Raw genomic sequence first — 23924 nt, 5'->3', positions numbered from 1 at the left:
ACAATGTATGTTGTTGCTCCACCCTCTTACAGGAGGGGCTCCAACACACATCATAAACTCGAGAGGCTTTTGGCACCTAGCTGGACCCTTCCTATCAAGTCTCTTCTCTAATCCCACTTAAAAACTTCCACAGATTAACACGCTAACTCCAAAATCTGAAGTGTTTAGATTTTCAGTACCTTTGTCCTACTTAAACGATTATCTCCTCCCTCTTTCAGCACATGTACTTACACCAGGGGTGAGCAATCCCCAACACGAATGCCACAGCATGCCACGCGAAGGCATTTTGCTTGGCACACATGCCTCGGGGAAAGGGCCGTGGCTGCGCTGCCACAACAAGGATCAGGCTCCTCGTGGCTCCCCTGCTGTCCGCCCCAGCACACCAACATCTTTTAAGTTGAGGTTGTGGGTGTTTTTTGGCACTGCCCAAAAATGTAGCCGACCCCTGACTTAGACATTTAACTAAGCCACTACAAAGAATGTCTAAGCAAGATAACTAGCACATTTCTAAAAACACTTACATGATTGCTTTGTTCATTCGTATGCCCATGGATGGTGTGACTTTGAAAAGATTCTGAACAAGTGCATTGGCTGCATCATAGTTGCGCCGTGTATATACTAGTAACCAGTTGTCCAGTGGCTTTACACTTATTAAGGGGGCTCCTCTAGTTTCTTTTGACCAGTCTGCAAATTGAGGGTTGTATTCAAACTGCAAACAAATAAAAGCAAGCATGTTATCTACGGTGTAATTCCAGCCACAAATTCTGCTTCTCCAGGAATTCCAGACTGCAGCAGCAGCATCTGCCCTTGCCGCAGTAGCTTAAGATGGGAAAGGATTTTTTTCCTCCAAATCAGTTTATGCCATCTTTACTCATCTTGTCATTTTTAAAATATGCTATCTGAGTTCTGCAGCATCATTCTTGCTACAAGCTGCATTATATTTTAGTTTAACAGCTCTGCTACAATGCTGAAATATTTAGTTTCAACAAGTTTACCAACGAGAATAAAAACCATATTCTGTTTTACAAGTCAAGCTTTCCATGGTATTCTAATTTGTGTCTGATGAGATGGATATTAGAAAGTAGAACTTGAACCTTTTTAGTAAGTCATAAGAACATTTTCTGGTATACATACTCTACAACTACAAACAAAATTAAAAATCATTTATCTTTTACCACCAGCAGATATTTAGCTTCCAAAGTTTTTGGTTTTTTTTTTTGTTTTTTTTTAAATACAGAGGTACTCTTTGAAAGTCAAGAGACAAACAACTTTCTGGAGTTTCCAACCACACCTCTTTTGAATGGGTAGAGAAGAAAAAGTCACTAGCAGATTATGTAGCCTAGCCTACAGATTAGCCTCCTGCAAGTCGAACAGTTTAATGCAAGCCAGGGATTTTAGCTAGATCTAAGACTCGTGGCTGGTCATGTTGAAAAACAGAAGGGGCAGGAGGAAGCTATTCCTCTTTTCTCACAAGACCCATCAATACAGGATGTTATTGTTTCTGTGAAAAGCTACACACACTGGAAGCCAGGTCCTTTTTCCAGCAAATATACATTACTCCTATTAATAAAATTAATATTAATTGATTCATATTAATTAATTAATATGAATTAATACAAACAGAACCAAGAAACTGGAACCTTGAAAATCTTTTTTGGTTCTGCATTTAGTTTAAAAGCTTTCAATACCACAATATTGGAGTCTTCAAAGAGAAACATTGGAGGTATTTAAAAGGCCTGGGTTTTCTTCGGAAGTCAACTTATACACAGCGAATCTGGTTTCCTTTGTATACTTCAACAGCAATGACATGCATTTCTTGGTAAAGAATGTATACTTTAACAGGTGACAATTTTTTGTTCATAACCTGCGTTTTCAAATACACAAAATATTTCAGGTATTTCTGGTGTGTGTATCAACCTTATTCCCTAATGTATTAAATTCTATACCTAAAAACTGCATTTATTTAGATTTCTGATCCAAATCAAACATTTGGGCAAGAACTGATCCAACTAAAAATGAACTTAGTAAAACCATATTACAGTCCTCCGTGCCATAGTAGCAAACAGCTTTTGGATGTACACTCAATTGCTTTGCATCAAAGCATGTAAGCATCTACTTAATTATGGGCATGTGGGTAGTCTCAGTGGAAGTTAACAGGCTCCAAGTGATCTCCGGGAACAAGCAGCAGTGTTGGAAAAAAAACCAAACAATTAAGCATCTGCAGTGGTATTATAAACGAGAAATAAAAGTAACTTAGGACAAATGCATTATGAATTTAATTAAAGCAAATGATATAGAACAGGACACATGAAAAGTCAAAGAAGGTTGAGTAATAATTGCTACAGAACCCAACATGGGCAGTATCCTTTTTGGAGGTTCAAAGACAATTACAGTGGTAATTCCTATCCACTAAAGTGGAATAATTTGGAACAGTTGCCAGATGAAAAGGGTATCAATTAGTTACAACAACCTGTAAAATTACTTGAGAATTATTCTTCCAGTTGGCTCAGTTTCTCGCTTGCCATGGCATTTACTTTTATGGAACAGGAGGCCAGGGAAAATGTTCTGTAAGTTTTTAATGGGATTTTTCAAAAATACCGTGTAAAAAACAATACTCTCAGACAAGTGATTGTGTTGAACTGTCAGTTTAAAAAAAAAAAGAAGTCCAGTTGATAAGTACCCCAACCAGTAAGTATCTTGTTTTGTTCAAAAGTTCAGAGACAAATTAAAATTATCCACTTACCGCTCTCCCTGATTGATGGATCTTTTCGGCTTGAATTACTCTTCCAGTAAAAGATAGTAAACGGGAATCAAAGCTTAAACCCCAGTCACGAAGTTCCTTCTGAACACTGTCATCCCTGTGTAAATTTAAAAGTAAGCCATAACAGTCAAAAATCAATCACATATCACCCAGAGTGTATGCATTCTGACTTAGATGTAGATTGCATTTAAGAAGAATAAATTAAGGCAAAACAACAAAAGGCAACAATTTAAGAACATCCAGTGGTTACAAAAAACATGAATAAAAAACCATTTGTTGAAAAGTAGTGTAAGTTCTGAATAACATACTGTTGAATGTAGTTAATAAGTCTTCCAACTTCACGCTCTCTTCTCTCCGGCGTCAGTCTTGTATGAAGAGACAAGTCTTTCATCACATTAAAATCACTACGCATCTTATCAGTTAACCCTGCAAACAGCAATTTTTTTTTTTTTTTACTGAAAGACACATTTTTACAAAAATGAACTTGCCAAGTGGTGGCTTTGGATTTCATTTTATTTTGAACATAGAACCACTGAAGACTTGAAACAGTCAGGGAATAGCTATTAGTTGTAAGATTTTTTTTTAACAACATATTGCCTATTGTACCAGACCATGAAACATTGTGCCGGTTCCAGTACAGCACAGCAGACATTGGTAACTTTTCCCCTTTGCTTATCCATATTGTACGTTGGAGCGCACATGGGCCTTACACTCAAGCTCAGCAGCTTTTTGGTTTGGCAGTCCCTATACCATAAAAGCCACACTCGGCTCTTCATGTTCTGCGCAGACCTAGAAGCCTGGTACATGATGGTCACTTGTCAGTTCCAGTACCACCTTTGGCTTAAACAGTTCCTGCAATCCTCATAGTCTCCGGACCTTTCAGCCTTAGCCACAAGGGTGTTTTTAAGTAGACTGGTAGTTAGGTTTTTCTAGGCCCTGCCATCATTCTTAGGCTCTTATCAGAGCGACTAAGAAAAGGAAAGCAAGCTTGTGGCCTGTAGTGTCATTAGCCTGTATTTTTAACTCTGTTCTACCTCACCACACCCCAAATGTGGGGGTTTCAGAAGTAGTAAAAGACTGTTCAGCTCTAGAGATCCTTATATAGACAGCTGCACGCAACTAATGGACACCCTCTCGCAGTCCATGCCAAACTAGTTAGCCTTATCTATGAGGCCATTATGGCTTCTGCTGCAGTGATAAGGAAAACCTAAGCTCTCTCTTCCTTCAGTGAGAAAGGAAAACAAGAAATACAAGCTGCCTTCCAGGAAATATTGAAAGAAGGGACAGGGAAAACATTTAGGGAGGGAAAGGAGTAATCAAAAGGGGGAAATCTTTTTTTTTTTTTTTTTTTTTTTTAAGTATTGCACATTTTTAGCTAAATTTTCATGTGTAGTTACAACACTTGCAGGTATCCTTTCCAAACTTATTTATACAAGCAAGTATTCCAGTTAGTAAATCTGTCAAAGTTGCAATTATTCCAAAGTATACAACATACACAGTAGATGATTCTGTGTGAATAACTACAGATACAATACCTGTCAGGTAGCACAGCTCAGGAATAAGTACTGCAGGCCCTGGCATTACACCTCCTGGCCCCCTCTTCCTCTTTGTCTGACTGACCAAAACTGGCTGGTTCAAGTCAGTGATTTCTTGGTTATATTGCTGCATAAAAAATGCACAGTGCACTTTAGTGTATCAGCATAAAGAATAGAACTGGCAGTTCAGCATGAATTTCTTCCATACTTCCTTCCCCTTTGCTCTCTAAGTATTTGTTTATCCCCTCATCAACCATTAAACCTAATTTGTAACTGGAAGGCCTATCTTGTGCAAGCAGTTAGTAATCATGCTTAGTACTTAAGTTCCCCCTGAATGGAAAAGAGCTTGTTACCTCGGTATCAAGTGTTTTTACCCAATCTAAGATCAGGAAGAAGCCATCAGCAGAAAATGCAAGATTAATATTATGCATTCTTAAGCCTCAAAATAACAGGCTTCTCATATTCCACTAGGATAAGCAAAATGCTGTTTATTTACTCAAGAGTCAATAACACTGGTTAATGACAAAACCATATTGCTTTTCCTACCCTTAAAACAAAGCCATTGCTCTTACACCAAGTAGTTTATAAATGTATACTGCTCAAGTGTATTTAATTCTGGGATGCATGTTTCCCATGTGTATGAATTCTTTTGACTAACGCTGTCAGCATATCTCTACAGTTCCCTTGATGGCCAAGGGCAAGAAGGGCAGATGTAATCAAGATTCCTTCACTAAAAGAGAAGGTAAGTCTCGTAGAACGGCCTCTCCTTGTGTGTGGAAACAATCGTTAGCACATTGGTAGGCTGGTGTGGCAAGAAGTGTCCACTGCACATGTACAGAGTCCTTCCATAGTTCTAAACCAAACAACTGGCCAACAAATTTGTGGCGTCCATAGGACCAATATACTAATGTCACCACCCTTCCACGGAACACAGAAAATCTAACAAACTGCATCATATACATGTAATAGGCCCCAGCAAGTTGAGACATGTTCTCACTGATGCTTTGGGCAAGTTGATTGGTACATTTCAATCTAGAAGGAAACCTGCAAGTGACCAGTGGGCTGTTGTTGCATCCAGCATTACTCCTATAAAGTTTGTGCTTTGAGTAAGTACAATTGTGACTTGTTTTGGGGTTTTTTTTAATTCACACACTGCAACTGAGTAACTGGCTTCAGACCCAGTTAATTAAATGGTTCCCTAATGTCACTGATTGGGAACCAGTTCACAAGTGCGTGTGAAGTCACAATGGCTTGTGAAGTGATGTGGCTCTGATAAAAGGTGGAAGTAAGCACCTAGGCCAGCTTACCCTCACAGTGGGTGAAGGAAGGAGTGCTTGCACCCATGCTTTGGGAGTCTTTGGGATAGGCTAACTGTAGCTCTGGCGGCATTACCACTTATCTGTGTCCCCTACATCAGGCATTTGACAGCACTATTGGTATTGACACTGTCACTGTTTTCTTAACTAGATTTTTTTTTGGGGGGGGGGGAGGGGAGAAGGAAGAAGGGACATTAAAGAAAGTTTATAAATGTTGGATCAAAGGGTGGGGGGTAGCATATCCACCAGCATCCATTTAGTAAGCCAAGAGAAAGATACAGTGTCCTAGATACATTTTGCTGAAATTATTAATAAGGACCTTGAAATGTACATTCAGGATACTACTAGAAATACTGGCATCTACAAAATCAGTCTTTGAGTCTTCAGCATCCTCTAAAAGATGGCTATAAATCAAATTCTCTCCCCCCCCCAGGGGAGAAACTATGCATCGTTTCCTGAATATTCAAGTGCTACTTGTTTATAAAGTACTTGTTTCAGAGTCTAGTATAAAGCATAAAACAAATATTTTTGGAATTTTTAGTTATGTCATACCATTCTGTAGTAGTCTACATAGCTGATTTCAGATCCATCTGCTTTCTTAAAGGTGCATCTTGGATTGGCATCCCAGTCAATGTCATCAACTCGGTAAGTTTTGTTGTTGTATCTAAAAAAGGATGACATTTTTAAAAACCCTATCTTACATATTCTAATATTATAAAAGCCCTGGTCTGTCTGTCCATCCATCTGTAACACTTTATTTGCACTCTGACTGGTTCTCTGAAACAATCAGAGTGCTCCAAAAGCGTTCTGGACAGGAGGTGGCGGTGCAGTGAGGACAGAGAGGATGGAGCGGGGGACACCAACCTTACCCCCCTGCTCCCTGCAGACGGTGGTGGCATGGGGTGCTGGTCGAGCAGGATAGAGGGTAAGGTGGAGCAAGCTTTCCCTGCCCCTCCCCACCCCAGGAAACTGCGGTGGTGCAGGGTGGTGGGTAGCAGTGCTCCGTCCCCACCTTCCACCCCCATCATTCCTGATGGGCAGCTGGCTAGTTATCTCATGATTTCTTTATGGGTGCGTGAAATATAGGACAGCAGGAAATGCAAAAAGTTAAAGAAAAGCATGAAGTAATCTCAAACAGTTGAGATTTTTATTTATGCTGACTAAATCAACTTCCACATTCAAACTATAATGGCTGGTTTTAGATTCACTTTCTGTATTAGCATGGATATAGAATTAATTTTAAAATGCATAAAAAGAAAAAAAGGTCTATATCCACTCGGTTTATTTCAGTTTGTACTATCACTTTGGTCTAACCCTTAGCATACCCAGATTACAGATTTTTTGCTTTCACGTTTTGTTGTGTGCCTCAAAATATGCATGTCCCAGCACAAAAATAGTTATTACAGAGAAAAAGGGGCATAGGAGCAGCAGCAGCCTACAGGACTATCTATAACAACACCAAATTCAGTACCAGCCCTTTTGTCACACTAAGGCCTAGAAGAATCCTAAATCATTACGGAGAGTATAAGGAAGTTATTTATATATAAGGTAGTATCTAGATGGAAGTTAAAATTCCAATAGTTTGGATTGGTAGTAAATCCTTCAGCAAGTCTACATCCATTCTTGGGCTCTGAAGTGTTAAAAAAAAAAAAAAAAAAAGTTTAGCTAATATAGTAAGGGTGGTTTCTTTTCATGTAAATAAGATAACGCCTTAAATCACCTGTTTGAGCTACAAGTGAATACAATTATATATATTACAATCTAACATGAAGTGATTCAGTTTCATAAGCAGAACAAGACAAGGAAAGAGACTTGCTTTGTTGCCAGAAAGCTGACATGAACCCTGAAAACTTCCAAGCCCAAGTCAGAGTTAAATAGTCACTGCCTACTTTGTAAGCTTCCTGTATTCAGAAAAATTGAAATAAGCACCTGTTGCAGCATAAATTCTTGGAATTTAGGTCCAGATTTTCCAAGATGCTTACACACCTAAATACCTTTTGAAGTCTGCTCCTTCATATAGTAACATGGGTCACAGTTTAATATTATCATTTACACTTGGAAAAAAAAAAAAAGTAGCTTACTTTGTAAGAACAATTAGACCTATGAGTTCTTTAGCACAGATATCTCTAAATCTTTGTTCTTCAACCTGACTATACAGATTGTACATGAAATCCAACACAGTTTCACTCCGGAGAACCTTATGGCTCACATCTGTACATAACATGATGCTTGTCTCATACTGAAGAATAGAAGTAGTGAAACCTGGCCAGATGATTACCCTGTAAGAAGGGAACACAAACACCTAAGTATACCTTTAAAACATCATTGTTCTTCATTCAATATTCTTCCTTTCACCTCCCCCAGCAACTGGGAAGCCATACATTTATTAAGCCACAAATACTCCATATTCCTTCAGCTTCCAATGCTTTAGTCATCTTTAGATGTTTTCACGCAGGTACCTATAATCAACTTAAGGCACAGTACGACTAATTTAGTGAAGCAGCAATATAAGCAAAACAGAAAATTGCCTTAATGTTTAACCAAGACTACAAACTCATCCACTAATCTGAAACAAAGCCTTTAAAAAGTATCAGACCATTGGGTGTGCCTGTGTGCGCATGCAGAATCAAAGTACAGTTGCATGTTGGCAACCTTTCACTGCTTATTTAGATGCTTTTAAGCAACTACTTAAAGCACTCCAATTCAGTTGAAAAAAAGCTTTAGAAATCTTTGGAACAAGGGTCTTCCTCTGCTGACCTCTATTCCTTCAATAGAATTCATAATACCTGATTTAGATTAGCTCAGATTTTCATTACTATTCTACATGAAGTCAGAACCACTAGTTAGGGACATGCAAAAATCTCATCCTTTTAAAGAGCAATTTAGACTTAAAGTTTTGGTTTGATATGAGATAAATTTGTGTCATCGTATCAAAAAATCGTTTCTCCTTTGCAAATACAGGAGTCCATTTTCCAAACCTGTGATTAGGGATGCTGATTGGGTCATTTGGGTTGTAATAATTACGTCCAATTTGCTGCAAGTTCATCATCTTCAAAAGCCTAAAAACAAAATAAAAAGATTAAAGTAAGTGACAAATAACAGTACTGTTTTGTTCCTCAAAACAGCTACAACATTATCCACATGTATGTTAAATATATTATAATCTAACATGAAGTGATTCACTTTTGCAAGCAGAACAAGTCAAGGGAAGAGACGTGCTTAGCTGTTAGAAAGCTGACATGAACCCTGAAAACTTCCAAGCTTTTCCAACCTGAAAAAAGTTACATACCTTGCTTTTGTTACTTTTAGCTAAAAGTTAATTTGGTTTCAATCCAACTTTAAGCAAAATTCTGAACAGATGACATGGCACTTATTCATTCAGTTCTTTTCAGGTGATCTTGCCACAAGTCACCTTCATTTTCTAGGATAAAACATGTGCTGATTGGCAACAGCTTCAGCAGGTCTCACTTTGGATGAAACTAAAAGACTAAGTCACCAAGGGAAGCAGAAAGTCTGTGCCATAGAAAGCAGCATGCCAGTTTGTTTCTGCATTGCTTCCCGTGCCTTCATGACAAAACCAGTGCCAAATCAAAGAGTATTTAATAGTACTTGTAAAATGAAAAAATCTGAGGCAACATATTCTTGCTAGACACAACAGTGTATTTCCAAAGCGGTATGCTCATGACAGATGCATCCAACTGCACAGTGAACTGTAGCTGACTATGACCAGATACCTCGTATGGGTATTTTCCTTCAGCTGCCATAAAAATATATAACAAATTTAATAAACACACCATAAAGACAAAACAATTGATCTTGTGGAAAAGGAAGACTTGTGTCAGACTTTTCTACTGGGTTTTTTTATAGAACAGTTACAAGTACCATATATAAAAAACAAACCTCCTGAAAATAATGTTGTAAAACTGTAGGCAGGTAGGTGAAGTAGGTGGCAGCTCACTGGTTAAAGTGATAGTAATCTTCACGATCTCTCCATTCCTGGTCTGACTACACACCTCAGTAACCTGAAGGGACAGCAAGTTAAACTGTTATGTAAACATATGCCAAGGCTGGTATTTTCAAACCAGTTTAAGATATTTTGCTGATCTTATATTTATTTCAATGCTTTACCCCAGGCTACTTTGACAGGCTCAAGATAGTAATACAACTGTGCAGGAAGTCCAAACTCAGACAAGAGGCAGTTGTAATTAGCCTATGACTAAAGTTTGATATGGCAAAATGCTCATCCTGATTCATTTCCTCCCATACATCTAATTTTGCTCTTCCCCATCCATCTTGCTCTGGTGGAAGATTAGCACAACCATATCTAGCACAGGGCGTTATCTACAACATCCTTTTAATAAAGCAACCCACTGTTTCCATTGTCAGACACCAAGTTAAAAATCCAAGGAAAACAAGTTTCCTCATCCATACAGTTTCTTGTAATTTCACTATCCCCATTTTTGCAGGAAAAATTATTTTAACCTGAAGAATTCAAGTGTGGATTACCATTTGAATTTTATTCATTCGCCAAGATACTATACTGCAAGTTAGCAAAAATTCACTGGCAAACTCAATCCATTTAAAATGTTGCAGACACACCCATTCTATTCATACTTTAACAGTCTCACCAGACAAAAAGTCATAAAAGGTAAAGAAAGAACTGAACTCAAAACAGAATCCAACATTATTTCTCATTTCACACCTTGTTTTCTAATTTTTTTGGTAAGAATAATGTTGTTCCATCAAACACACGTGTTCTTCCAATTAGTTCTTCATGCTGAAACAGTAAAGCTGAGCGGAGACGTCGCGCTTCCATCTGAGGATTGTAGTTAATATGGTACTGATATAAAGCCCACTGCGGACGAGAGGTCAACCGGAAGTGGTTTGTACTTAATTTTATGATAGCACCTGAAGTACCTGAATGTGATAAACAAAGATATTTAGTTGGCTTTAAAACTAGTATTTCGTTTTAATAATTTTAGACAGCGTTTCAACAATTCTGCCTTTTCAAGCAGTGAACTTAAAATCCAGCCCAATACTGACAACACCAAATTTTATGCAACTGTCTCAACACTGCAGACTGAAGATGAAAATCCTCTCTTAGGTACGCGCAGCAAAATTCTATCAACCCTTCACCTAGGAGAATTGCCATACGCAATAAACACCCAGCTCAGCCAGCATGCTGTCCCCAAAAACAGATAGTACCAGGTGTTAAGAGTTTTTTGTGAATTACTGAAAAACATGCCCACTGACAAAGTTCATTCCTTACTCCAGAAAGTTTAGTTGTTGGAATAAACCAATGTGAAATACCAGAGTTTCCAGTCCTGACCATTTTTATCTTATCGGTAACAGCCGTACAACTTAAGAAATTCTTTTCAGCATCTTAGGCTCACTGGGTTAAATTAACATATCTGGCATTCATTACTTCAGATTTGTTATACATTTTGTGAAGTAATTTAACTGTCCATCAGTTTAAGTTATACTTCAACTCCATTTAGTATCCCTTTATACTTAAAAAGGCAAGCCCTATTTCCCCTGTATACCATTTCCTATTTTACATTCTTGCGTTTTGAGAAAAATCTTTACTAGCTAATACTGCACAGTTTTAACGGCAGTCCAGCTTCTAGGTTTCTGCCATTCATACAAACCTTCTCCAATCAGTTTTCAGTGGGGGAGCCTGGACCACTGCTGCAGCCAGGAAACAGTTAACACTGCCTTGTGTATACCTCACTTTTGTGGGTAATGCAGATGCAAAGAACACCCAGTCATGGTTGCTCCATAAAGCCTTTCTCCTCCTTACAGAGAAGAAAGAACATCATTCTGGTATTTAACCAGAAGATCCCCTTCGTGTAATCCTGACATAGCTATTTGTTTAGAGATTCTCAAAGAATCTCCCTGTAGAGGGATCTTTTTAAGAGCAACTTGCTTATGTCTCTGTCGGCAACCAATGGACCCCAGGAAATGTCTCCAGGTGCATGGCTTGGGAAAAGCCACATGTAAGAAAGAATTCTGACAAGTATATTATACACAATATGAAAACCAAAATAATATTATTATTATATTCAAGTTTTCAAAGACAAAAATTTTAGGAGGCTCAAGAACTGTGGCTTCCTGGATTTTTTTTTTTTTTTTTAAATGAAGGGTTTATGATATTTTACAAACAACTTTATTATCAGTGAACACATGCTTCTTGTTCCTTTGGAGCAGTGGTTCTCAACATTTTTTTGTACAAGGACCCATTTGTAAACATTGATGGCCAGTCCCAACCCAGTGCCCCTCACTCCTGACCCTCTGCCCCCTGCCTTCCAGCGTGTGGGGAGAGGGGGCCCCCCCAAGCAGCCCCGTGCAGGCTGGAACTCTGGCAGTCTGCAAGGGAAAAGCCACGGTTTCCCACACTTTTCTCCTTTAAAAAAGAATCCATTTTTAAAGTTTGTTGATCCATGTATAAAGTTTGCTCGTGACCCTTTCGTATATTCTTGTGACCCACTTTTGGGTTGCGACCCACGGGTTGAGACACGCTGCTTTAGAGCGGGATAATGGGTACCCAAGCACTAGGGTCACAGATGGAGCAGCCACTATCAAAGCCTTCCAGCAGATGAAAAGTGTGTAGCTAGCTAGGTCTGTCACTGTGCTGAAGCTTCTTTACCAAATAGTGACAACCTGGCCTCAGCCTTAAAACAGCACTACCGTTCAGACAAGTCAAAACAAACCGTGAAATATAAATTATTTTTATCAGTGGTGTTACCAGGCTCCAACTTCTGCATGAAATGGTAAACAAGGAATGTTAAGTGATCCTTGCATGAAATAGGAGTTTGCTGATCAGAAGTTTACATAAGTTACCAAGACACAGAAACATGGTTTGGATTCCACTCCCTCCCCCCGCCTCCCCTCACCACACACACCCCCACCCTTGTTCTTCTCTTGTTCCACTATAAAGTGTCCGAGCAATGAATCAGTGGTTCTCAACCTTCTTAAAAATCAAGACACCCCTCAAAATGCTAGCTCAGAGTTTTCACTTAGAAGAACTGCTCTATTATTTTTCCATACTCAAAAACTATTGCAGAGTAGTCAGAAATACCCAAACAAGTCAGAATGTTTTCAACGCAATGAAATAAAAAACAGAAGTTGTGCATTAATGACTGTCTTCCCCACTATTTCTCCTCATTTTCTCCCTCCTTTAACAACTCCTACCACAATCAGGTAACAGCCCCACAGCTTGCTCCTTCAGGTCCTAGTGCAATAAAAATCACCCCCATGTACTATTTAGATAAAGCCAAGCAAGCCAAAGCTGTAATATAATTTTAACCTACCTGTTTTTGATTCTTTAACATGTTCTATGGCTTGGCGAGTATTTACTCCAAGGTCATGGAAATCTCGACGACGTCCACCCCTCTCTCCTAATGACAGCTCCTGAAAGCCAGCTGATATCTCAAGTTCTAAAATTCATGGAGAACACCCAGAAAATTTACAGTATAGTAGATTTACTAAGTTATATTAATCAAATCAATCTTAAAAATTTGTTCCAATAGGCAATAAGGCTCACTTACTTCCTGCTTCACTTGGTGGCTCTGGTACAGCTGGGATCCCTTTCGGATGCCCACGGCCAACATATTCTCCTTCTGCTGGTGGGGGTGGCTGTGGTTGCAGCTGCAGTCTAGGTTGTCCAGGCTGCTGACTTTGGAAACCTGGTGGACCCTGAAAAGTATGTTAGTTAGGGACAACATTCACTGACATCACGTAAAACCTATTGTTGCTAGCCACTATAATGGAGTGTGGCATATCTAAATCCTAATGAGTTTCTTTAAGAAAGAAAACACTGAATATAGTATGATCTACTACACTGTATTATTCAATAAAAATATTACACAAAAAAGTATGCCGACTCTGTGGGCGCGTCTAGACAAATGCACACATGCTGGCATTCGATGTGGAGCTAATTTGCAGCACAGTGGGGTTTATTGACACCGGTAGGTCCCACTGTCAAAAAAACCCATGCCAGAAAAAAAAGCAGGGCAGGGCTGGGCTGCTAGCTATCCCCAGGGAATGCATGTTCCTGCTCATGGGGACACGCCCCATATGTCCAGGTAGAGTGCTTTTTTTAGAACTGCTAACATGTTGACCTCGAGCTTCCCCTTCCATCTGTTCAAAAAAGGGGGTAGGGAAATCAGAACCCTCATTACAGCACTGCATCATATGAAATACAACCTTTTGGTGCCTTGAAATACTCCAGAAACTGCTTATGTAATAGACAACTCTCACACACCTTAAGGCTAGTGCAAAAGGGGTTTACTGCAGGAAAAAAAATTGTTATCACTAAAAGGCGACTTTGGAATACATGGCACTGAATTACCTGCCTTTTCTTTAAAACAGGGATGGGGAACCTCTGCTCAGCTGGGGACTCCATTTCCCAGCCGCCCTGCCCGCATAGCTTGTGCCGGTCTCCATGGAGACCTTCAGCTGGGCCAGCAGCGGTGTGCGGCAGAGCAGTGCAGGGGGCTGCTCTGGAGCTGCCAGTAATGTGGGACAGGGACAGCTTGGTTCAGAGCCACTATCTGTAGCCTGCATGCACCAGGCAGGGGCATGCACGCAGGGGATTGTGGCTCTGCCCCGCTCCAGACAGGCTGTCACTCACTGCTGCAAGGAGCCAGGGCACAGCCACGATCCCCTGCATGCGTGCCCCTGCCCGAAGCATACAGGTTACAGATCACAGCTCTGCCCTGGCTCTGGAGCAAGCTGCCCCTGCCCCAGTTCCCTGCAGGCTGCTGAGGCTGGGGTCTCCATGGAGACCGGCACAAGTCATGCAGGCAGGGACAGCTGGGAAATGGAGTCCCTGGCAGACTGGGTCCAGCCCACAGGCTGGATGTTCCCCATCTCTTCTTTAAAAGAATCAAAGAACCTCAAGACAGGACTGAATCCTGCTCCATACAGTGCTAAATTCAGTCATTAAAAACATGAATGGCATGACTTCATGGATGGATCATTACGACAAAATATAAAGACACATGATGAGGGAATCCTTAGTGTAGGATACTTCCCTAAAACATGCCTTGCTCGCACTCCACACTGCTTACAAAAAGTCAGAGCTCTACTGCAAGTATCACTGGGTGCATCCAAAAATGCTCTTGAGCATACTTAAACCACAGGGCCCAACAGTGGTGCTGAATGCATGCCAAAGTGTGGCTACATAAGTATTTCCCCAGGAAATACTGACGTGGCATAAATATAGGTAACCCCCACGCAAATGCAATACTTTTGGGCAGGGGTTATCAACCTTTAACCTTACCGCAGACCACCCCTTGCAACCTGGCTGGCCCCATAAACCACTCATTCCTTGCTGTGCCTCAGTTGTTCCTGCTCTGTGCAGAGGGAATGATCTCTTGCTCCCCACCCCATGCAACCTCCTCCACAACAGGTGGAAAGAGATAATTTAGAGCAGCTAAGATGGTGAACAGAGGCTGCAACCTAGATGGAAGCCGTCTTCAGAGCCCTCTGCTGAACAATGCGTTTAGCTGGCCTTTAAATACGGGGCCGGATCTGACAGCAAGCCTGCAACTGTGGGTCAGTGCACCATCCCAGATCCAATTTCTTCGCAGGCCAGATCTGGCCTATGGGCTATAGCCTGCTGACCCCTACTTTAGGGCATGCCATTACAGGGCTAGTGCCATACCCAGCAAAGAAAGCCAGACTAGCTCAGAAAGAAATGCAAAATCTAAAACTTTCAGTTCACAGGTGATACCTTTTATTAGACCAACTGAGAAACTCCAAGAAAATATTTTTTTATTTCACAGACATTAGGGCTGGAAGGGACCTTGGGAGATCATTGGATCCAGCCCCTGCCCAAGGGGCAGGAAGTCAGCTGGGGTCAAAGGCTCCCAGCAAGAGGGGCGAAGCTTTTCTGCAAACTTTTGGGCTCACGCGCCCTTCATCAGGCTCAGGGAAAGCTCAAGATAGTAAAAAGTCCCCATATGTAGGAAATAAACTTCATTTTTACATCTAACTTTCTCTGAGCCTCAGGAAGGGCGTGTCAGCAGGAAAGTTTGCAGAATTTTTTTGTTTTTTTGCAATTTCTTAGTTGGTCTAACAAAAGGTATCATCTCTGAACCAAGAGCTCTAGATTTTTGCATGTCTTTTTGCCTCAGACCAATACGGCTCTCAAAACACATCCCCGAGACTAGCTCAGGGAACCCCAAACAGTCGTTAACCTGACATGACGACCCAGCCGACACACTGTGCTGACAACCGGCTCATTAGCCAGATGTAGCCACGTGGCTACGCTGCTTCCCAGGGCGCCACGACAAAGCCCTGCACTAATCCCACGTGAAGGAAGACGTAGGACGGGCCCAAGCCCAAGCGGGCTGCCGCAGCAACACCACTTTCTGAAAGAGGTTTCATGTAAAGCCAAGCACTTTGTGGGCCGCTTAGGACTTCACTTTGTCCTTCAAAACGCACTCGCTCTGGATCCCAAAAACCAGCACTTACGACAGCTGCTGCTAGGGAGGTCGTGTGAAGCGCCTGGCCGCGGGCTCTCCCACGGGCTCGGGCCCTGCCCGTCATTGTCCTTCCTAGGAAACAAAATCCACAGTTTTAGGGCACCGTCATTTATCCCCTGAGCTCCTTTGGTTCCCTCCTTCCCTGCATCCCACTTCCTATTTTACACTCTTGCCTTTTGATAAAATGCAAGAACATAAAATTTTACCATTTTTAAATGAAGCCAACCCACAAATTAAATTTTAACTAATTAAACCGGCTTTATACGAGGCTAATTTTTAAATTTAAGTTTTGTAAATGAAGCCACCCCGCTAATTAAATCAGCTCTAAATTAAATCAATTTTTGAATTTAATTTTTTTTAAAAAAGCCAGCCTATTAATTTATTAAATCCGCTTTAAATGAAGCCAATTTTTAGATTTATTTTTTTTCTAAATGAAGCTGACCTGCTAATTACATTGAACTAAATCAGCTTTCAATTAAACCAATTTTTAAACTTAAATTTTTGTTAAGCGTAGCCAGCCTGCTAATTAATTAAATTGATTCAATTAGCTTTAAATGAAGCCAAGTTTTTATTTTTTTTAAATGATGCCAGCCTAATAATTAAATTGACTTTAAATGACGCCAATTTTTAAATTTATTTTTTTTTTTAACTTTAAAGGGCCAAGAAAACCCAACTCGACCCCTCCCCCAACGGCCCTCACCCGTCGCTACCGAGGCGCCACCCGCCACTCCCCGCCGGCCCGCCCCGCCGCGGCTTTTAAAGGCCGCCTCACACTGCTGGACCTAGCAGGAGTCGTTCCGCCACTCCTCGTGGTGTTTCCGGGTGGACGGTCCGCTCAGCCTTTCCTGCTCCGCGTCTCCGAAGAGCAACTTACCACTCCCAGAGGTACTGTGGGTCCGGACCGGGCACGCGCGGGGTAGCACCGAGGGGGAGGTAGCTAGGGATTATTTTTTTCCCGGAGCGGACGCATACACCGCGGGAGGGAGGGGTGCGAAAACGCCGCTCGCGTCGCTTCGCCTCGCCTCGTGGGCCAGCGAGCGCGGCGCGTGCTGGCACTGGATTGGTCCGCGCCGTCACGTGAGCCCCGAGGGGGCCGCCGAAGCGTTCCGAAGGGGAGCCGAGCCGAGCCGAAGGCGCCGGGAGTGACGTCAGTGAGACCCGAATGTTCCCGAAGTGCCCGGCCGCCGGAAAGAGCCGAAAGGTTCCGAAAGAAGCCGAAGTTGGAGCTGGGCACTTAGTCCTGCCTGTCCCTGTACATACCTAGTTCAGTGCATCGCTGTTCTTGTCTCTCTGGGCCAAATCTCCTTGTCTAATGGCCCAAAGCATAATTAAGGCAAGCCCCCTTATTCTTTCATGGGCATTGATGTCCTGTCCCCACTCGCAGCATTTTAGGCACTTGAAAACTTGTCTAACTCTATAGTCCAATAAGAAATGTTGCCCTCCGATGTCCTTGCCTCTGGCGTCATTCCTGGGGCATCCCAGCCACAACATTGTGCTTAAATATTGCGGCATTTTATACCAAAAACTAGACCTCTTGGTTCCAAAATGATACCTTTTTTATGAGACCAACTGGGAAATCGCAAGAAAACACCTAAAGAATAATGGGGACGCATGCGACCGGGCGTCTGAATTCAATGTTGCACCCTTGCGAGCCGTGGGTGACGTTAGGAGGGCACAGAGGAGGCCCAAAAAATTGGCAATAATGATAGTGAGTGGTACCGAGAGGCTTCCCTATGAGGGAAGGCTAAAGAGGCAAGGCCTATTCAGTTTAGAAAAGAGACATAAACCGGTTTAAGTGCTCAGAAATCGGTTTAAACCTGTAACCGTGCACATAAACCAGTTTGAAAATGGCTGAAACTGGTTTGAGAGAAACCTGATTGAAGATAATATCAGACTGAACTAATTTGGCTCAAACTGGTTTATGCAATGTCTGTCCCAGACCCAGAGGGGGGACCTGAGAAGGATTTACAGGATACTAAATGGCAAAAAGAAAGGAAATACGGATTTATGATTTGCTGACTCTCAAACCGGGGGTCACAACATGGAGACTGGTAGGTCCTAAGTTTCAAACAAACAAAAGGAAGTGTATTTCTTTTCACGTTGAAGTGTGGGACCTGCTGCCACTGGAAGCTGACAGTTTAGCCAGATTGAAAAAGGGACTGGACAAATTCTTGGAGAAAAGGTGCATCAGTAGTGACTGTGCACAGGAGTTCGGGCTACAGCCTCCAAACCACAACTTCGTCGACCTTAAATGCTGGAGGCTTCAACAGAGAGACGAAAAAATCCTTGTACCCAATTTGGAGGAAAAAATCCTTGTCGTACCCAAGTTTACTGGGGAGAGGAGAGCTCCCGAGTTGAAGACACACCTGCTATTTCTGTCTTGCAAAACCACCATGCTATCATTCCACCAGGAGGTGGAGCAGTGAAACAAGAAATAAAACTTCAGACTAGGCACTTTCTCCAAAAGATGTGCTTCTCAGATCCACTGACTGACAACAGCATCTAAACAAGATGCTGCAGAAATGAATGTGTTTTTATACTTGTTGGGGCAGATCCCAGCTCCTGTTGGAATCAAGGAGCTTTTATTCACATAGCTACAGCATCCTTAGGAAAACTCACACTTACATTGCACCTCCACACCTTGTAGCTCCCAATGTAGGGTCATGCTGGGCATGGACAGCAAGTGTCCTCTCCTCGGGCAGGTCTGGGCTGCAGACCGCTCTACAGGAGCTACGATAAGCAGTCAAATTAAAGCAGCTTGAAAATGGAGGAGTCTCAAAAGTGGCTTAGGGCTTCTCTGAGTGGTGGGGAAAACTTACCAGGGCTGTTCTATTCTGTTGTTTTACGTTATGTTTTTCTAGAATAAAAGGGAGCTGCAACTATAATTGTGGCAGTATAAATAGATTGGTAAAATGATGCTGCTAAATTTTCAGTATGAAGAAAAACCTTTAGAAACGCTTCTGAGACATGAGCACAGGTTGTATCCTATTGTGTTTAGGCCAAATCTTTCGTCTCTAGCACCCTAGCGTTTGGCATCCTTCTCACCAAATGATGATGCATGTTCCCTGTTCTTCCCTCTCAACGCTGGTAAATCCGAAGTGCCTTGCACAGTCGCTGAGAAGTGAGGGACAGTGACAAAAAAGTGGCTGACCCTTTTTGGCCTGGGGAATGTCAGAGCAAACACAGAATATTATCTAGTTCTTAATCATGTATTATGCACTGCACACACATGTGCATCCCTAAAAACAAGCCCTGGATGAGTATGATCAAGTGCAATTCAGCTAGGACTAATACTTCTCTTGAAAAATTCTCTTACTGTGCAGATACCGTGTAACCACACTTCTCAAGGAAAACCCTGCATTTCTGTTGTAACCCTCTCATTCACCACTATCTTCTTCAGTTATTACTTCCCAGGCACCTTACTCAAGGCCATAAGTGTTTGATACTTAATGTGAAAATTGCTTTTGACTTTTAAGACCTTGGAGAATAAAACACTAACTAGATTAACATTTCACTTGCCCCGAGTGTCAAGGGAATACAACAGTGTTTTGTACAAAAGCTAAACTGGTTGTCTTGTTTCTAAATACCCACTTTTCTACAGTGTCTTGGGCCCCCATAAAAACAACACTGCATTACGTGCTGCCACCAGGTTGTTCATATTAAGACAGACCCAGAAGTGCCTGGAAGGAACAGCTGGACATTAGCCTAATTAAATGTTAACACAATTCAAACTAAGCACAGGGACAAGCAAGCCTTGTACCACAGAGACTTCACACTTTCTTTAGTATGCCAAATATTGGCTCATATACACTCTTTTTTTCCCTAGGTACAAACACCTATTTAGTTGCTGATCCATTAGCCCCATAAACCCCAGAGATATGCACTCTAGATATTAAGACTCCCCACGCTCAACAGAACTACTAAACTTCGTGGCTTGGAAGTGAGCAATCCTAAATAGGAGCTACTCCCCATGCCCAACTTTTTTTCCTTTAGCATAGACATTAGAGCTCTACATCTCAGTTAACCTAACCAGACTTTGACTACCTTGGCTGCATCCATGTGAGCAGGGGCGTGTATTTGCAGCAGCGCAAACTGTAGTGGCACAAATTTGTGCTGCTTTGTGCCGCAGTGCACGTGTCTGCCCAAACCACATGTGCCTGCATGTCTGGATTTGGCCCTTGAGATTAGATTATTGTAATGAGTTTTATGCCTTTTAAATCACTATGGCCCGATTCCTCCAAGGAATCTAGGTGCCTAGCTCCAATTGATATTCAAGGGAGTTGCATACCTAAAGAGGTACCTAAATGCTTTGCGGATCAGGCTCCAATCTATGGGAATACTGTAATGGTCCGTGATCCATGTCCATCTGTACTGCAGTATGAGAGGGCAAGGAAGGGCAGCCTTGCAGGAGGCAGTCAGCATTTCATAAGTTCAGGCATCAAGCAGTCGGATCTGAATGAAGTCAGAGGATATTTTCTGCGGGTTTCAATGGGGGCAGGATCAAACCTGAAGTAATTCCACTCCTAGATTATAACAGACCAAGGCCCTGGACCTGCTCCTATCTGCCCATTTGGAGTTGACTTCCATGGGTGGAGGATTAGGTCCCCTTGTCCAGTGAATGGCCTTTGCCACCTCTTCTCCCAAGCTGTTATGAGTGTATACTGTACCGTAACAACAGAAGTAAATACTCATTAATATCTCCTTTTGTTTGTTCAGATTCTGACTTGAAGCCCAGTTCAACTCTGATTTATAACTGAGGACAGGACAGCAGCCTACTTAAGAAACAAAATGCTCCTTTTCTCAATTAAAAAGAAAAGCCCTTAAACGTCAAGGCCAAGTGGGGGTGTGACTTAGACACAAGTTACCATACTTCCAGCGTGTAACTTTTTTATTACTCAAATATAAATCTGGATAAATATTTAACAAACTCAATACATATACTTATGCAAGGCATGTTCACCGCTTTTTAAGAGCACTGATTACTGCTTGCCGTGGGCTCTTTACCCACAGTGGGAAATTTTATTGCTTCATAGCCTGCAGAGTTCTGCAGCAGGTCAGAGGGCTAAAGCTGCAGAAACACGACATGCAGATTTTCTTAGATCAGCATTGTTTAAAAGGTAAACAGACTAAAAAGATCTATTCTGAGCCACTCCAGTGACTTGAATTGGGAGAGGGAACAAAAACGTGTGCAAGGGGAAATTCTTTTTTTTTTTTTTTTTTTTTTTTTTTTTAAACGAATAAATAAGCAGGAATGTTTGCCGTACTAATTGTGTGTCTGTGTATATATTTATATATATTTAAATTCCCCCATTTCACTGAAGATCCTAATTATCCTTAGATAGAAATTATTCAAACCTGCCGAAGCACTTAATTGGGATGCTTTCCTACAGCAATCCGTTTAAAAAAAAATGAAACGAAGGATCAGAAACTTGCCCCCAAATTCTTAGTCAGGAGTTGAAGTTTGACATGGTAGTTTGCATTTAATGAATGATATGGGCAAGCTTTTGGACTTGTTCATGCGGCCGCTTTTTTACTGATCCGAGCCCAGCGATGGGTATGAATAATGAATTTCCATAAAATAGTTGCAGGAAATGTGTAAGTGGCAATTCACCGGCTACAACAGGTGCCGGGAATGTTTAGTCCCGCCTGATCCTGCATAGAAATAAGGAGGAAAATGCCGTTTTGAAACTGGTGGCTTTGGCGAGATTCACGTTCTGATTGCACAGCCAAAATATCCAGATAGTCTTGTACTTAAACGCACCAAAACGCTGTGCATGAAATAATTGTTTCACAGCTACTTGTCTTGTGCTCGGCTTTGATGTTTGTTTTTCCCATGATGCAATTGTTTTTGCCTTCTGTCTCCTGTTGCTACAATAAGCCATTTCCCATACATGTCATCTCCAAAGGGGAAAAGACTGCATGGAAACAGAACAAAGAAAACAGAACAAAAGAAAATCAGGGATTTTTCCAAAGGCCTATTTGATGTACAAGTATAAACAGGAAAAAGATGCCTGGGGAGGCAGGAGCCAGGAATTGCACTAGCAGACAGCTGTTAACTTGTGTTGTTAGCAGCACTTTGGGATATTGAATGGTAAATGAATATGTGACGCGAAGGCATCCGCTGAAGAAACGACAAAATTCGCTCCCTTTTTGATGATGTTTAAATGCATTGCATTTAAACATCATTTAAACCAATCAAACAAGATGAATATCTTACCTTCCCGTTCTTTTAATGGCATCAAAGAGTTCTGAAGTCCAAGCTTCAATGGCTCTGCTGGCTCTAACCCCAGAAAGGATGATACCCTAAGGTATCCGAGTAAAGAGAAAAGGAGGAATCTCATTTGTCAGGATTGTTGGATGCTGTGATGAAGCAGAAATATATATGGACCGATTTTTTCAAAAGAACTCGGCACCCACAATTGGGGGCCAGATTTTCAAAAGCGCTCAGCACGTTGGGTCCTGAACTCATTTGAAAATCCATCCACCAGTATCACAATGGACGCTGCTGGAAGCAGAGCGCTTTTGAAATTCTGGCTTCTATGGTGGGTGCTGAGCACTTGAATATCTGGCCGAAGGCTCCTTTGAAAATCTGGCCCTCGGCATTTTTACACCTCCTTTTATAGCTAAAAAAGCCAGTGAGAAAGGGAGGGCTTTAAGAATGATTCCCACTAGCTGAAACGACAATTCATGAATTAATACGCTTGCTTCTTGACCGTACAGCTTAAATGTCATATGTGATTTATTATAAATAGGGAAGATTAACAGATCCCAGAAGTTGGGGCTTAATAATCACCTGGGGTGGGGCAAAGGGTAAATCTGTTTTTGAAATCATGGCGCAGAATGCAACAGGCATGTCGTTTGTATAACCAAAAGCTATTTATTATTGTCACGTAAATCAATTTCTAAATTGAAATTTAGAAATTTCAATTTCTCCCATTTCGGTGCATTTTTTTAGAATTGGGTTTCCTGACATCTCTGGGGTGGGGTACGCGGGAGAAATTGGGTAATGGCAGGTTTAATTTTCGTTATAATATTAATAATTGGCATTTAAGGGGTTAAACTATAAAATTTTAAAACTGATGCTGGTAGGGATACACGGGCAGCTGGTAAATCTGGACGGGGACGTGCAATAAGATAAATTTTTGGGAAGACTGTAGGGCAGAGGTTCCCATCTGTTGTTTATTCCCAAGTCTCTCTTTTTTTTTTTTTTTTTCTCCCTGTAAGTCCTCACTTTCTTTCATCAGACACTATGACTTTTTAAACGCTTATAAAAGAGAAGTTCTGAAGAAAGATGGCCTGAAGTAATTTCTCTCCACTTTCTGGGAATCTTTTTGGGTTTGCTCCTGTTCCAATCGCCACCAATGAGTTTTGCTTCGGTGAAAGCAGGATTGGTATTCCCAGTCCATATTTTCTCGGTTCAGAAATGGATCTCGCCACTGCTGCCCTCATCACGGTAATCCCAGTTATGCAAGACGGCGACCTGATTCCTCTGACCTTGTGAAATAATGACTTTGGGACCTATCTGCAACCTACCACTCCTCCCTCTACTTGTACCTACTTATTCATTCCTTCTGTTTCTTTCTCCTTGCTCTGGACAACGCTAGCTTTCTACCAGCTCTAGGCGATCCGTTCCTGCTGTCCAAGGCAAAATGAGCTGACATAGGCTTTCCAGCAACATTTTAAAGGACGGAAACAAAACCTTCACGAGTTAGCACTACTGTGAAATGTTAAAACGGTAGTGTATTCATGGGTTTGGTATTCCCCAGAATGTGTTCCTGCCCCTGCTCATCTGTGCTTCTTGTTAGTGGTGTAAAAAAAAAAA

At 41.6% G+C, this 23924-nt stretch overlaps 1 protein-coding gene across 2 annotated transcripts in view; it reads right to left on the bottom strand.

Annotated features, from left to right (window-relative positions):
• PIWIL1 (piwi like RNA-mediated gene silencing 1) overlaps positions 1-17114 on the bottom strand; it is a 28381-nt gene extending 11267 nt beyond the window's left edge. Inside the window, exons 1-13 of one of the 2 annotated variants that reach the window (XM_006260910.4) lie at positions 16977-17114; positions 16092-16174; positions 13160-13307; positions 12923-13048; positions 10315-10529; positions 9513-9634; positions 8591-8671; positions 7694-7891; positions 6165-6276; positions 4297-4423; positions 3070-3187; positions 2744-2858; positions 522-709 (exon numbers count right to left, since the gene is read on the bottom strand). In XM_006260910.4, coding sequence (XP_006260972.1) covers positions 522-709; positions 2744-2858; positions 3070-3187; positions 4297-4423; positions 6165-6276; positions 7694-7891; positions 8591-8671; positions 9513-9634; positions 10315-10529; positions 12923-13048; positions 13160-13307; positions 16092-16166 — 1625 coding nt within the window. In that variant the 5' untranslated portion in view covers positions 16167-16174; positions 16977-17114. Of the gene's footprint in view, positions 1-521; positions 710-2743; positions 2859-3069; positions 3188-4296; positions 4424-6164; positions 6277-7693; positions 7892-8590; positions 8672-9512; positions 9635-10314; positions 10530-12922; positions 13049-13159; positions 13308-16091; positions 16175-16802; positions 16833-16976 lie in introns of those variants that run through there. The other variant, XM_019486674.2, reaches the window with a different exon arrangement.
• Between the last annotated feature and the right edge of the window lie 6810 nt (positions 17115-23924).

The sequence above is a fragment of the Alligator mississippiensis genome, chromosome 10, assembly GCF_030867095.1.
Source record: "Alligator mississippiensis isolate rAllMis1 chromosome 10, rAllMis1, whole genome shotgun sequence".
Lineage (NCBI taxonomy): Eukaryota > Metazoa > Chordata > Crocodylia > Alligatoridae > Alligator > Alligator mississippiensis.
This window is presented reverse-complemented; position numbering and strand designations above follow the sequence as displayed.